This window comes from Cygnus olor, chromosome 6 (assembly GCF_009769625.2).
Source record: "Cygnus olor isolate bCygOlo1 chromosome 6, bCygOlo1.pri.v2, whole genome shotgun sequence".
Lineage (NCBI taxonomy): Eukaryota > Metazoa > Chordata > Aves > Anseriformes > Anatidae > Cygnus > Cygnus olor.
In genome coordinates, this window is record NC_049174.1 from 35,052,456 (window position 1) to 35,065,580 (window position 13,125).

At 33.7% G+C, this 13,125-nt stretch overlaps 1 protein-coding gene across 12 annotated transcripts in view; it reads right to left on the reverse strand.

The window, feature by feature from the left end:
• LRP1B (LDL receptor related protein 1B) overlaps positions 1 to 13,125 on the reverse strand; it is a 684,970-nt gene that overhangs the window by 164,496 nt on the left and 507,349 nt on the right. For all 12 annotated transcript variants that reach the window (XM_040561328.1, XM_040561327.1, XM_040561326.1 and 9 more), the window contains 5 exons: positions 7,474 to 7,614; positions 4,435 to 4,560; positions 3,412 to 3,543; positions 1,651 to 1,785; positions 1,019 to 1,148 (listed from right to left, as the gene is read on the reverse strand). In XM_040561328.1, coding sequence (XP_040417262.1) covers positions 1,019 to 1,148; positions 1,651 to 1,785; positions 3,412 to 3,543; positions 4,435 to 4,560; positions 7,474 to 7,614 — 664 coding nt within the window. The remainder of the gene's footprint in view (positions 1 to 1,018; positions 1,149 to 1,650; positions 1,786 to 3,411; positions 3,544 to 4,434; positions 4,561 to 7,473; positions 7,615 to 13,125) is intronic.

The following is a 13,125-nucleotide window of genomic DNA, read 5'->3' on the forward strand; positions in this document are numbered from 1 at the left end:
TTCACCTTCACTCTTAAATACATTTAGTTTGAATTCCCTAGTCTGCAGAATACACAGATCACTACATCTAAATTCTCATAAAGGAAATTGTGGTAAAGATCCAGGCAGCATTTTGCATCAATGGTATCAATCTGGCCTCATTGAGAAGTCAGAATTCTTCATTACTAGGGCTGCAGACTCCTCTGACTACAGAGACTGCTTTCCTGAACATACTGTGATACTCATTTGATTGAATCTGAGGAAAATGAGTGACACATCTTCATCTCTAGGTTTGAGAGGATACATACAATGTGGCCTGCGTTTTGCAGGATAACTGTAGCATTTATATCCACTGAGTCATAAATCAACTCAGAAAGCATATTTCATGTTCCAATGAAAAAAAGATGGGAATTCTTTGCAGAATTTACTGCTTCTGCATTACTTGTAACTCTATTAACAATAGCTTTGGAGCTTGAAGGGGACAGAAAGTTCTGTATTTGTCTTAGTGCTTCACTGTAGTCTGTACTCTTATCAAACAGTTGGATGAAAACAGACGTAATTTTTGACACTTACTCTCTTAACCATGTGCTTCATTTAACATAGCTTTCAGCCACCCTGGGTAATTTTCTTCATTGTTGCATGATGATGTTACATGACACAGGAATTTATAACTGTCAAGGATTACACCATTCTATTATTTCATCATCACACTGAGGTCTTCATTACCTAGTGTGACTTTTTTGGATTTGCTGGAAACTTAAGAAGTACTCAACAGATTTAAGCAAGTTTCCAATCAATGTCTGCACTTCAGTGAAAATGATTATCTTAGAAGATAAAAACTTGTGCAAAGAAGATACAGTACTTCATTTAGATAGAGACTCATGAAAAATCTCAGCATATGTTAAGAACATTTTCTTCCACCTGTGTTTAGTTACAGAACAATACATTCCAAAACAATCCTTTCAGGTTTTGATTTCTAAAAGCTTCAGGGCTAACATGCAGACTTTAAAAGAAATACAAATAGCCACAGTCATGTTACCCTTTTTCTGGATGTACTGCAATAGATCTTGGCTGGTCCAAACCCTGGGATATAATTACATATCGGAATGAGCCGTTGAGTCTGGAAACTTCAATTAAGTTTAAGCCATGATCCGTCCAATATATGTTACCTAGGAAAAATACCATGAAGTTACTGGAAAAAGAAAACACTACTTGAAAAGTGAATTCTTGAGAAGTGAATCTTAAATGTGTAAGTTAAGACCAGAAACTAACTGCTATATTTTAAATTACGTGCATCTAATATTTTTAATTTCTAGTCCTAGTCAGCCTTCTGCTTTAAAGTATAAACTTGTATTTATGATTGTCACAGTTGAAACTGTTGATATATGAAATAGTGTCCAAGATATTTAAAGATTTTTTCCTGGCTGTAATAAAACTGACTCCTCCTCCCCCCCAAAAAATAATAATAATAATAAAAAAACAACCTCCACACAAAAAAACAGTTGTACCATGTTAAATAATAATAATAATAAAAAAAAAAAACAAAAACAAAAACAAGCAAACAAACAAAACTAAATTACTGAAAGCAAATTGAGTTATTTAGTCTTGAGCTGAAATGCATGAGTATACTGTCAGAAATCATGACAATACCTCAGGCAGGTAAACACCTACCTGCTATCCAGTCCACTGCAATGCCTTCAACTCTTCCCAAGCCATTTGTAACAATGTCTTCTTTCCATGTTTGGTCTCGTTTAGATCTGCTGATTTTGTTGAAACCCATGTCTGTCCAATAGATTGTATCATTACCTAGAAAAAAACATGATAAGGACTCTTGGATTAATTTAGTTACTTCAGTCCAGGTACCTACGTCAGTAACTGTAAAATTTCAGTAATATGTCAGAGTAAACAAAGGAATGGTTATCAACACTATCATTTTTAGTTCCAGAATATTCAGTGCTCTGAAGAACTACAGTGCCAAACTGCCTATACAGTCATTTCCTTCAGTAATCATTCAGATTAAATTTTGGCAGTAGCAAAAAATTTAACTAGAAAAAAAAATAGAGAGAAATTTGATAGTGATATAATAAAAACATAGAAAACAGACTCATAGAAAATACTCACTAAATTAATTTGCACTAAACTAATAAGGATCCCTGTGGGTTTCAAATACAAATAATATTCCAACATTTGCTGAGTTCCAGTTTACATTTGGAGATAGATCCAAACGATCCAAGTGATAAGCCCCTCTCATTTTATGGAGACAGCAATTTTCACGGGTTCTCTTATGCTAATAATCAAAGTCCTGTGTATCTCAATAAAACATAACATTCTCAGTAGGACTCAACCACTGAAAACCCATGTCATGGGAAACAAGGCAATAGGAATTCAAATTAAGCAGCTGGCCTTTATTTTGTTGTAGACTCCGTTCACTTATAAAAGTGGATGGCATCGCACAGAACTGTGCATCAATGCTGTCTGTCGGTTGTCACTTAATATCGTAATTGTACAAACCTGTTTTATTTTCCAAATTACTCTGGAAATTAATAGAAATGGAGATGAAAATTCCCTTCAGCATCTGATTCCTGAAGTCAATTCTGGCTTCAGACAGATGGAAGGAAAGCCTATACTCAATTTGAAGCCTTCAGCATCTATTTATCTATTCTATTGCTGGAATCTGAAAAGAGAATTAGTACCTGGAAATGACCATGGCCATAAAACAGGAAACAACTATCTGCAATTTTCTGCAGCTTCTACAAGTATTTTGCTGAGTGTTGCGCACAAGTATCAACAGCCTCATACCCCAGTACAGTCCTCAGGCAGCTTATTAGCAAACAGTTAAAATGAATTCCATGTAATGCATTTTGCCAATAAAAAATTGGTAGCTCAAGATTCAACATAAAAAGTACTCATTGAGAATTACCTTTTTTCCTAGGCCTTGTGAGCTTTGTCTGTAAACATTCAAACCAATTATTTCAACTAATAGAGTACAATCTATTCTCCTTTGCACCTTTACATACCCGCCACAGATACAAATGCCTAGAGGCACAATGATAGCATGAGTAAGAGCAGGAACAAACTATAGAGAGAAATCTGGGGAAAAATGTGTGACAGTGGCTCTGGGTTCCCAGCTCACACTAAGTACAACAAAACTGAATGAAGAATTTGAAAGACTCTGCTTCTGAGAGAAGCAAAATCTTCCAAGTCTCAAACCCTTTCTGAGATTAACTACTGCAGAACTGAAAGGGGCTCAGCAATAACAATGTGTTCTTTCAAAACTATTAACGATTTTATTACTCCACTGTAATATACAGTCAACTTCCCCTTCCTCCATACATAGTTGCAATTATTTAATTTTTTTTTTATTTTTTTCCCATTTATAGGAGTGGTATAAGATATCTTCCACTTATATGATAAACTATACAAAATATTTACCTGCATGGAAGTCTATGCCCACAGCAAATGAAGTTCCGGATAGAGGCATTAAAGCATCCATTTTATCATTTGGATCAAGAGGTATTCCTCTAATCCCTTCATGAACAGAATACATAAGAAATGATTCAATACCTAAGGAGAAAATCAAATAGGTAATGAGAACAAAATGGAGACTTTCCCAATCAACAAGACTTGAGGAATTAATATGCGCTAGACATAGTTTTCCAATACTGCTCCGTAATTTTCTAGAATGATAAATCCAGCTCTTTGAAAACACATTCAAGAATTATTATGGCATATTTATAATTAAATGATAAATACAGTTTTACAATAGAAGGGAGTTAATGTACATTTCAAGCACCATCTTATGATTAAGTAATTAGATTTAATGAAAAATAAAGCTAAGGAGAAAATATTTTGAATTATGAGAAGTTTAAGAATATTTTCAGTGCATATATTTTTATCATATGCATTATTATTTTCAGTAAATATATATTTCCAGTGCACTTTATTTATTAAATAGACAGTTTTACAGAACTTGTAGAAAGCAGGAGTCAAGACTTTGTAAATTATCTTCTGAGGCGTGAGATTCCTCTCACCTCATTTAATCATACACACTTCCTTTACAGACAACACAGAAATGCATTGTTTAAGGGAACAACGCATGTGATGCATTTTAAATGTCTACATTTGTGTTAGTCGCACTCCAAAAGCATCTATTTCTATTAAGTGGGAAGAAACATTTGAGATGAATCACACCTTTCCACAAATAGAATTATAACAAGTACTTTGTTGCATTAATCTCAAAGTTCATATAATAGAACACTTCTAAGTTTAAGGGAAATTACACAGCATGATGATGTGCAACTTGGAATTTTTAAGAAGTCCAACTACGATACAGGAAAAGTTCTTTTTTCTTCACACAATTTTTTAAACATTTCTTTCTTTGTAAAAAGCTAGCTCGTAGAACACCTCAAGAATATGAACCACAAAGTTTCGGATAAATACTGAAAACAGTTCTACCTTTGCATGCCATGCGGTTTTTTTGAAGGTTGTAGCCTACTGTACAAACACAGGTTCTGGTCGTTTCTGATGTTGGTAAACAGAGCTGGGAACATCCACCATTGTTTAACTGACAAGAATTGCTGCCTAGAACATAATAGGGGAGAAGACACAAGAGGCAACAAAATTTTAACAGTATAATCCTGACTAAAAATGAGTGTTGTTATCATTTTATTAATATTAACAAAACCAAATTTTATTCAGGTAAAGTCTTTGTAGTGGAAATATGCACAAAATATTTCAGGCTACACTATTATTCATATATTTTGTCATGCTGCACTCACAGTATTTTACCTGTGTACTGAGTTGTTTTTTTCCCCCCTCACAGTATTTTTAAAAAATAACATTTTTTTGAACAATGTCTTTTTTATAGTAAAAACATATGATAAAACTGAAAATATCATATTAAGTTTATGAATAGCAACACTGAAATCTCACTAATTTTTGTCCAGAAGGCATGTCTTATTCTAGACCATTAGCAAAACATGGATCATATTTTATTAATTCAAATGGTATACTAACCTTGCATCTTCATGAACTACCACTTGTCTAGTAAAATTTACATGCACTCCAATGTGATCTCATAGCTCTATGATCCTACTTCTTAATTAGAACATTTCATTTTAATACATACTTTTTAATAAGTAACGAACACTGTACAAAGTACAATAAATACACCTCAGAAATTTGAAGCATCACGAAGAAACACTTAAGTCAACTATGACATACAAGGAATTAGTTGATTGCAAGTTACCAAACCCATTTGAATCTAAACAGTACTCACTGCATTTATTTCTGTATTCCTAACTTTGAGATATTTCTTCATATGAAGTCATAAATGTGCACTAATGATTGAACTGTACAAATACGAAAGATACCTGCAACATCAACCATTCTGCGATTCTCCCACATTTAAAACTAAGGGCAAGACTTCCAAAGCACATTTGGTATTTCCTAGATTTGGTAAAATGGCAAGTGTTCAAGGGAAGTGCTCAATATGGAACTGAATTAATAACATTGGGCCCTGAAAGTGAAGGCTGAGAATAATGAAACTAATCTCACATTTTCATAGACTTTTTGATAGACATCTTAAGCATAACAAACTGGTGATGAATGTGTGATCTTTGAGAGAAAAAGTTGAAATTCCTATGGAGCAAATCTGTTGATTAACTTTTCCATGGCTAGCTGTAATTTTAATGACTACCCACCCTGACTGAATCTTAATCATTCAAAGAAAAGATTTTAGAAGACCCAGATGATGCATATCTAAGATTTGGGTCTGACTGCTGGTGCACACATAACTCATACATGCAAAAGCAAGTTATTGCCACCTTTATTCATACCTGTGCCATTTGTAGCATTCATCTTCCATTCAAAAGTGGAAGAGAAAAGGTAAAAAAAAAAAATAAAAGGGTAAAACTTTAATGGCTTTGTCAACGCACAAAGCTGTAATATATGGTCTTCTAGAGTAAGAAGTGGAGCAGCCCCAAAAGCCTTTCTTTCACACTTGAGTTCTGTGAGATGATGTTAGGACTTCTAAAATTAGTTATAGAAGATTAATAATAATAAAAATAGCAAATTTTGTAGATCAAAAGATAATTCTAGTACATCAGTTAGTGTATTTATCAAGTATAAAGGTGTCATCCAACCAGGGAGAAATTTCTGAGTGAAAAATCTAGCAACTGTACAATGAGAAAACATGGTGTGACTTTCCATTGCAATAGAAAAAAAGCAGAACCCCCTTGTTTCTAAGTAACTTATTTTACAAACTTAAAATATTTGTATTAATCCTGTACTTTAGGTCAAAATCAGTATTATTTTTAAGGATCTTGAGTCCCACTGTGTTAAGTGGTCTTAGGATCACACAAATGTATTTGGTCAACCTAGGATTTTTTTCTTGTTGTAGTGCCCAACAACGGATAAGCCTCAGTGCCAGATTTTTCTCAAGTGAAATGCAACCATTGTTCACTATTTTCTGAGCACACTCAGTAACCCACACAGGCCAAGAAATAGAATCCTGGGTTAGTAAGAAGAGCACTCTGTCGGATATATCCTTCGCACTAGAAATATAAGGAGACACCAAATGTCCAACACAACTCCATGTATCTAACAAAGACACCAACTGCACTTAATCACAAGTCATGTGTACGTTAATAAAACCAGATATTAAATGTTCCTCCCTACCTAAAAGCTGGCTAATGAGATCTTTGGACTACTTATTGTCCATCAGACAGCTTAGCTCCATGCTTAGACTACTTATTTTCCACCAAATATTAGACAGTTTAGCTCCATCCTGTTTTCTTTTTGAAGATTCTCCACAAAACAAAACCATTTGTAGATCTCATCGTCATCATTTTCAGTGCAAACATCAGCACTTTGAAAGCAGCTGGAATCAGAGCTAATCTCTTTCTAAAGAATCTCCCAAATTTTTTCATCTCTAATCACCTCCAAATTCATAAAACTATATGCATAACCCCAAATTACACTTTTTCATATTATTTTAATTTCCACTTTGCCAACTAAGTTTTGGCAGTATTAGTAATATTCCCCCATTTTATTGTTGTCTAAATTTTGATTTATGCTGCCGTCATTTCTGTCAATTTAAATGAATTAAGCTGTCTTAAAGCCAATAGGTAATTTAGAATATTAATGAATTCTCTGTTAACACTTCATTTGTTTAAACTTTCAAAAATTTGAGATGATGTTTACACATCAACTCTTATTTTCTGACTAAAAATTTTAAACTTAGACTTTAAGGAACTCCAACACTCATTACAGCGTAAACTGTAGAAAACATCTAATTAAAATACATCAGGCAGATATGCTAAATCAATTATCTTATATTCAATAATTTATTCAATAATTAAATATTTTAAATATTTTATCACTGAATTATAATGAAATGAATGTTACTGTGTTTGAAGAATGGATGGAAAATAACGCAAGAAAAGATACTACATAGTCTAAGAGCCGGTTAAACATGCTCAAAATTTTACATACCTTGTTGTGCTGCCTTATCATACACTTTCATATGCACAACACCTGAAGTTTTGTTTCGCAGGACAGCTGGGTTTCTTCCATCTCTTTTGTTACATGTACCGATCTGAGCTAAATTCTGGTCTGCCCACCAAAGCTTTTTATCTGTAAAATTTTTAAAATTAAGAGGAAAATTATCAAATTACTTACGTTTGAAACCTAATGGGGGGGGGGGGGGGGGGGAGAAGATTTTCAAGTTAATTTTTAGATCAATTGTAGGCAAGATTGCACAAAGAACAAATAATGTATTTCTTAAAAAAAAAAAAAAAAAAAGACTTTTGGACTTATAAATTTGTTTCTCTTTAGGTGAAAGATTTTCACACATTATGAAGTGGAAAACCTGTGAATTATATCCAATTTATAACTGAAAGTTACAAAACATTATTCACATATCAAATACTATTGCTAAACAGGGTTTGTTCTCAGAATTTGATATAACCATTCATTATGTACATCGAGATGACAGGAACTCAAGTTTTAGGTTTTTACTGTCTTGAGTGTTCAGATTAATAAGTATGACAATTATCATAAAAATCATTAAGAATCTCGTTACTGAGTAAGAAATTATTGAAAACACCAACTTACATTAATAATAAACATTTTTAATCATGTTACATGAGATATTAAAATAAGAGAAAAAAATGACATACTATGGATATACTAGCATAAAAATTCAAATCATCCTAATCAATCCACATATACAGAATACTTGTCAAAAATTAATGACAGAAAATTCTCACACGATGCACAATTGCAGTATATGCAGCATATTTTTCAAGGGTGGGATTGAAAGTGACTTGAGTCACAAATATTTCATTTAAATTTAGACAGGATTTTATGTGAAATGATGACAGAAACACTACATTTGAACATTTTCCTGTAGCCACATCAGTTATTGTGGAATGTGAATTTTCATTAAAAATAAATTATGATACAAATGTCATATTGATGCAAAAATAATGTGCTTCATAACAGTTAAAACAACAGTGTAGGAAGAAAAGTTATTTGAAAGAAATTTCAAGAAACTGAAATGTATACATGAGATGTATATTGTCTCCATTTCACTTACTTCACTTCAGGAAAATTTTATTTGTGAAATATCATTTAAATATCAACATTAGATATTGTTTAGTTTTGTTCAGAAAAATACAACATTCATCAATGCCATTTTTCATCATACAACTTTGAGACTGACTCTTCACCTGCTGGAATTAATGCAAGTACCTCTGCAGTTAAAGAGCTTGTTAGCATTATATTAATCTAACAAAAGCTAACAAAATGCCCTAGTGTTGATGGTTTAAGTCAATGTAAACTTCACTATGTTACCTCAAACCTTTACTGGGGCAATATTCCTACCAAGTTTTGAATACTTCATGTTTCATGCAGTTATATAAGTGGGCTACAATAGAGGTCACAACAAGCACAAAGCCAAAAGAAACAAAACAAAACAAAGATGACTTATCAAGAAACACATCGAGAGCAAATAATGCAAACAGAAGAAAAGAATATGAAATATACACTTGAAAACCTTCCCAGCAGCTCTTACAGAACACTTTTATTCCCTATTGCTAAGGCTTGGAAGACAGAAAAGGCTGAAACGAAAGGAAATCAGAACTCCAGAAATGCCCTTAAGTAAGTCTTCTCGCTATTTCTTTATATTTTTATGCATATAAAAAGCCTCAGTTATTAGCTTTATTATAGCTCTGAAGGATGACATCAAGATCTTAGAAAAACTTTCCACAACAGCTACTTCCTGCCCATGTTTCAAAGAAAACACTGGGATGACAATGGCTCTGTAGTATGGCACAGCTTCTGGGATAGTATACTGGCAGGGACTAGTAAAGTGTTGTAAACTAGGGATACTCAAGGACTGCTCACCCTTGCTCCACATCTGAGACTATCAAAACTTCAGAATCATGGTATTGAAATCAACCATGACATGCTTTTGTGACTTGCCATGTGCCAAGAGAGGAAATAAAAAGCGTTTAAATTTCGCACACACAGGCATTAGCATTACACATTGAATGTGAGATGTTTTGTTTAATGCAAACTAATATCTTCTACATAAATAATCTTCCACGATGTACATGGCAATAGTTCAGAATAGTTCAGTCTAGAGCAAAGTGAAGAATGCACTGAAATTACAAAAGTGTATTACTGAAAGGCAAGCAAGCTTCTGTCAGATCAAATAATAATAATAATAATATTGCTTACTGTCTAATTTTAAGACTAAACACTAGCTAACGTAAACTTACTTCCAAAATGAGAACTCAGCTAATTCTTTCCAACACAATGTTCACAGTGAAAAGCTCCTTACCTAACTAATGCCAAGTCCTTCAGTTGTTTCCCTTATAACATAATCTTTTCATTTTTATCACAATTAATTTCAGCCAGCTTGTTCCCATCTATTCATCAATCTCAATGGTTGCTGGAAGCAAAGCAAAACAGTCCTTTCCTGTCTGGTAGAGACTGAAACACAGAGCATACCAAACATACAGAAAACACTTAGCCAATGCTAACTCTTAATGTCATCCTTCAGACATTGCATTATTGCAGTGAAGAATTTCCTGATATTTCTAGTCAGCCAAACAAATCCAATGCAAAGCACTGCTAACTGTTTTTAGGTGCAACAGGAACATCAACATCCCATATATCATTTTTCACAATAAAGATGTAAGTTATTTCTGCTAGTTGCTAATTACTATTTAAAAACTTGGAAAAAATCAATGCAAAGATAACACAATCTTTACCAAAACACAGATTTCCTTATGAAGGACAACTAAGAACATGTATATGTCATACTTTCTTGACAAGCTCACAAGCCACCCAGTACAAACTCTTGTCTGCCTGAGCCCCAGTATACTGCAAAATAGCTGAATGATTGAATGGTCGAATCCCTTCCATTTGCTGGCACACGTATACGGATCAGCTTATCACTTTATGAGTAGCTCCAGAGAGGCAACAGCATGTGCTTTGTTTTGACACAGAGAAGACGGAGAATGGAGTGGAGAGAAAAAAAGTGTGGACACTTAAAAATATGAGAGGAAAACAGGGTATTGTGATAGCAAAATTTGGAATTGAGAATGGAGGAAGGTCCTTGCAGTAGAATGGAGCAGAAGATGAGGGGAGAAACTGATCTGAGCTCTTAGGATAAAGGAAGATGTGGAGTTTTCCACTGGAGGCATTACTGGGATAAAAATAGAGAGAAAAACCAAAGTTACTGTGTTTCTAAGATGCAGAAGACAGGAAACCAGTCTTCGCCAGTTTCACTTCTGCTGCAAAAGCTGCTCTTTTGAGGGTACTTGTAGAGAAAATCCTAAATTAAAATGCCTAGCTAATGGAAATTCTACTGATTTTGCCCTGTAGAATAAATTTTTACAAGTGAACAAGATTGCTTTTAATGCTTTTAATTTTTAATTAAAAACAAATTATAATCAATATCTAAAAAATCATGGAAAAACTGAAAAGCAGACTCTACCTTCCAATGCATCACAATATAATTTTAAGCAGTTTTTTCAAACTCAAACTCCAATGAACTAATGGCCAAACAGTGACATGGAAACCATAGCCAATCTTGTTTCATGTCCTGAACACATTAGTCCTCAATGCCTCTAGAATATACACAGATTTTTGATGTGATGGCCTCCAAGTATGAGGCTGACATGTAAGTTCCACAGTCTGTAATGTATTTCACAATACCTGTTTCTCATTTTCCCTCAAATGCCACAACACCCTACCTGAGTCCTTACTCCCTCGACAGCACTTAAGCAGTAAGATGATCTCCTTCCAACTCATTGCAGGTTGTTTCTCTTGACTTAGTCAAGTCAGCCACCTTAGTGACTGACTAACACTGTAGTTTATCACTTCAGAAAGATACAGATTTTTATGCTATAAATTTGAAGTTATACTTCTGCCCCAATCCTCAGCCACAGATGATTTCCTATATTTGCATTAATAAAGAAATTTAAGTTATTTTGTAAGTAAAATTTAATCCATCATATAAAATGTAGTTCTGGTACTACATTTCTAGGAAGCTTTAGCAAAGAAACAAGGTTTCATTCACCTATCTCTGTTATATTCTCGCAGTTAAAAAAGTGTCATAAAAGCAAGTGCTAGCAACTCTCTTCTACTCTCAGCCTTTTGGACAAGTTACCATTTTAATAGCATCTTACCTCAGATTTACACTTGACAAACAGGCTTGAGGGCAACAAAATATGGGTCTCATGAAAATATTAAATATAACTAAGAAAGGTAAAACAACAGAGAAAGTAAAAGAAATTATAGCAGAAATTTGAATTTCTTCAGAATTATCTTCAGTTTTGTATGTGTATTTTTAAACTGGAACAATGTAAATGGCAGTATATGGACATGTTTAGGTTAATAAAATATACGGCTTTGCAGTGAGTTAACATTTCACTCATGACACTTAAAATATTAATGACTGTGAAATACTATCTTGCAGCAATGTTCTACATGAAGAAAAAAGCATGAACATTTCCTTTTTTCTCCAAATAGTTATGTATCTTTTAAAGATCTTAAATGAAATAATTAAATGGAGCAAGTCCATATAATTGCAAGTTTAACATCATCAGTATTTTCATTTCAGAAAGACAAAGTTAGTACTGCAGATGAACTAGAAGGAAAACGCTATATCAAAAAACTTTTAATCTTTGGGAACACTGCATTTCCCACAAATATTGTGTGTTAATTTCTAGTTCATTTTCCTATCAGTTAAATGAATTGTTGGCTATGATGCAGTTTTAATATTTAAGACAATTAATATAGAGAGCCAGATAGCTGAGTGTTTCATGATGAAAGTTGCAGACCTGAAAAAATTATTATCCATTGCAGTAACTGTACTTCCACAAAATAATATAAACTTTGAAAATATAAAGGAAGAAAAGCATTTACTGAGTGGTTTGCACAGGCATGTGATGACAGGACAGTCTAAAGAATTGAAATATTCTGAATATGAAGATTTGGAGACATAAATGGAAATCTCCAGTGAAACTGAGAGGATGGTTGGGCACTGGAACAGGCTTCCCAGGGCAGTGGTTGTGGTACCGAGCTGCTGGAGTTCAAGAAGCATTTGGACAATGCTCTCAGACATAGAGTCCTATTTTTGGGGTGGTCCTGTGTGGAGCGAGGAACTGGCCTCAGTGATCCTTGTGGGTCCCTTCCAACTTGGCATACTCTATGTTCATTTTATTTCTACATTAATTTTAAAGGAAATCTATCATCCTACACATCCAAAGGTGCTAGAATTTGCTGACTGAAAAGATCGTCTTGTGATATCTTTCTGTTAAATTAATAGTAGCTTATAAAAATCTTTTGAACAAGAAATTACTGTGCTCAATTTTGATGGCATGAATTATAACAACAACAAAAAAGACTTAGATGTGAGGTAAGAATATAGTGGTAACTGAATGATATAGTCCACATGAAAATAGGAGGGGTTCTGTTTGTTTGTTTGTTTGTTACATGAGATTATGACCCACAATAACGGATTATCTATCCTATAAACTTAGTTCAGCTTTTTGCATGAAATAATTTTACATATGTTGAATGGGGCTTTGAGCTTGGTTGGATGGGGCTTTGAGCAACCTGGTCTAGCGG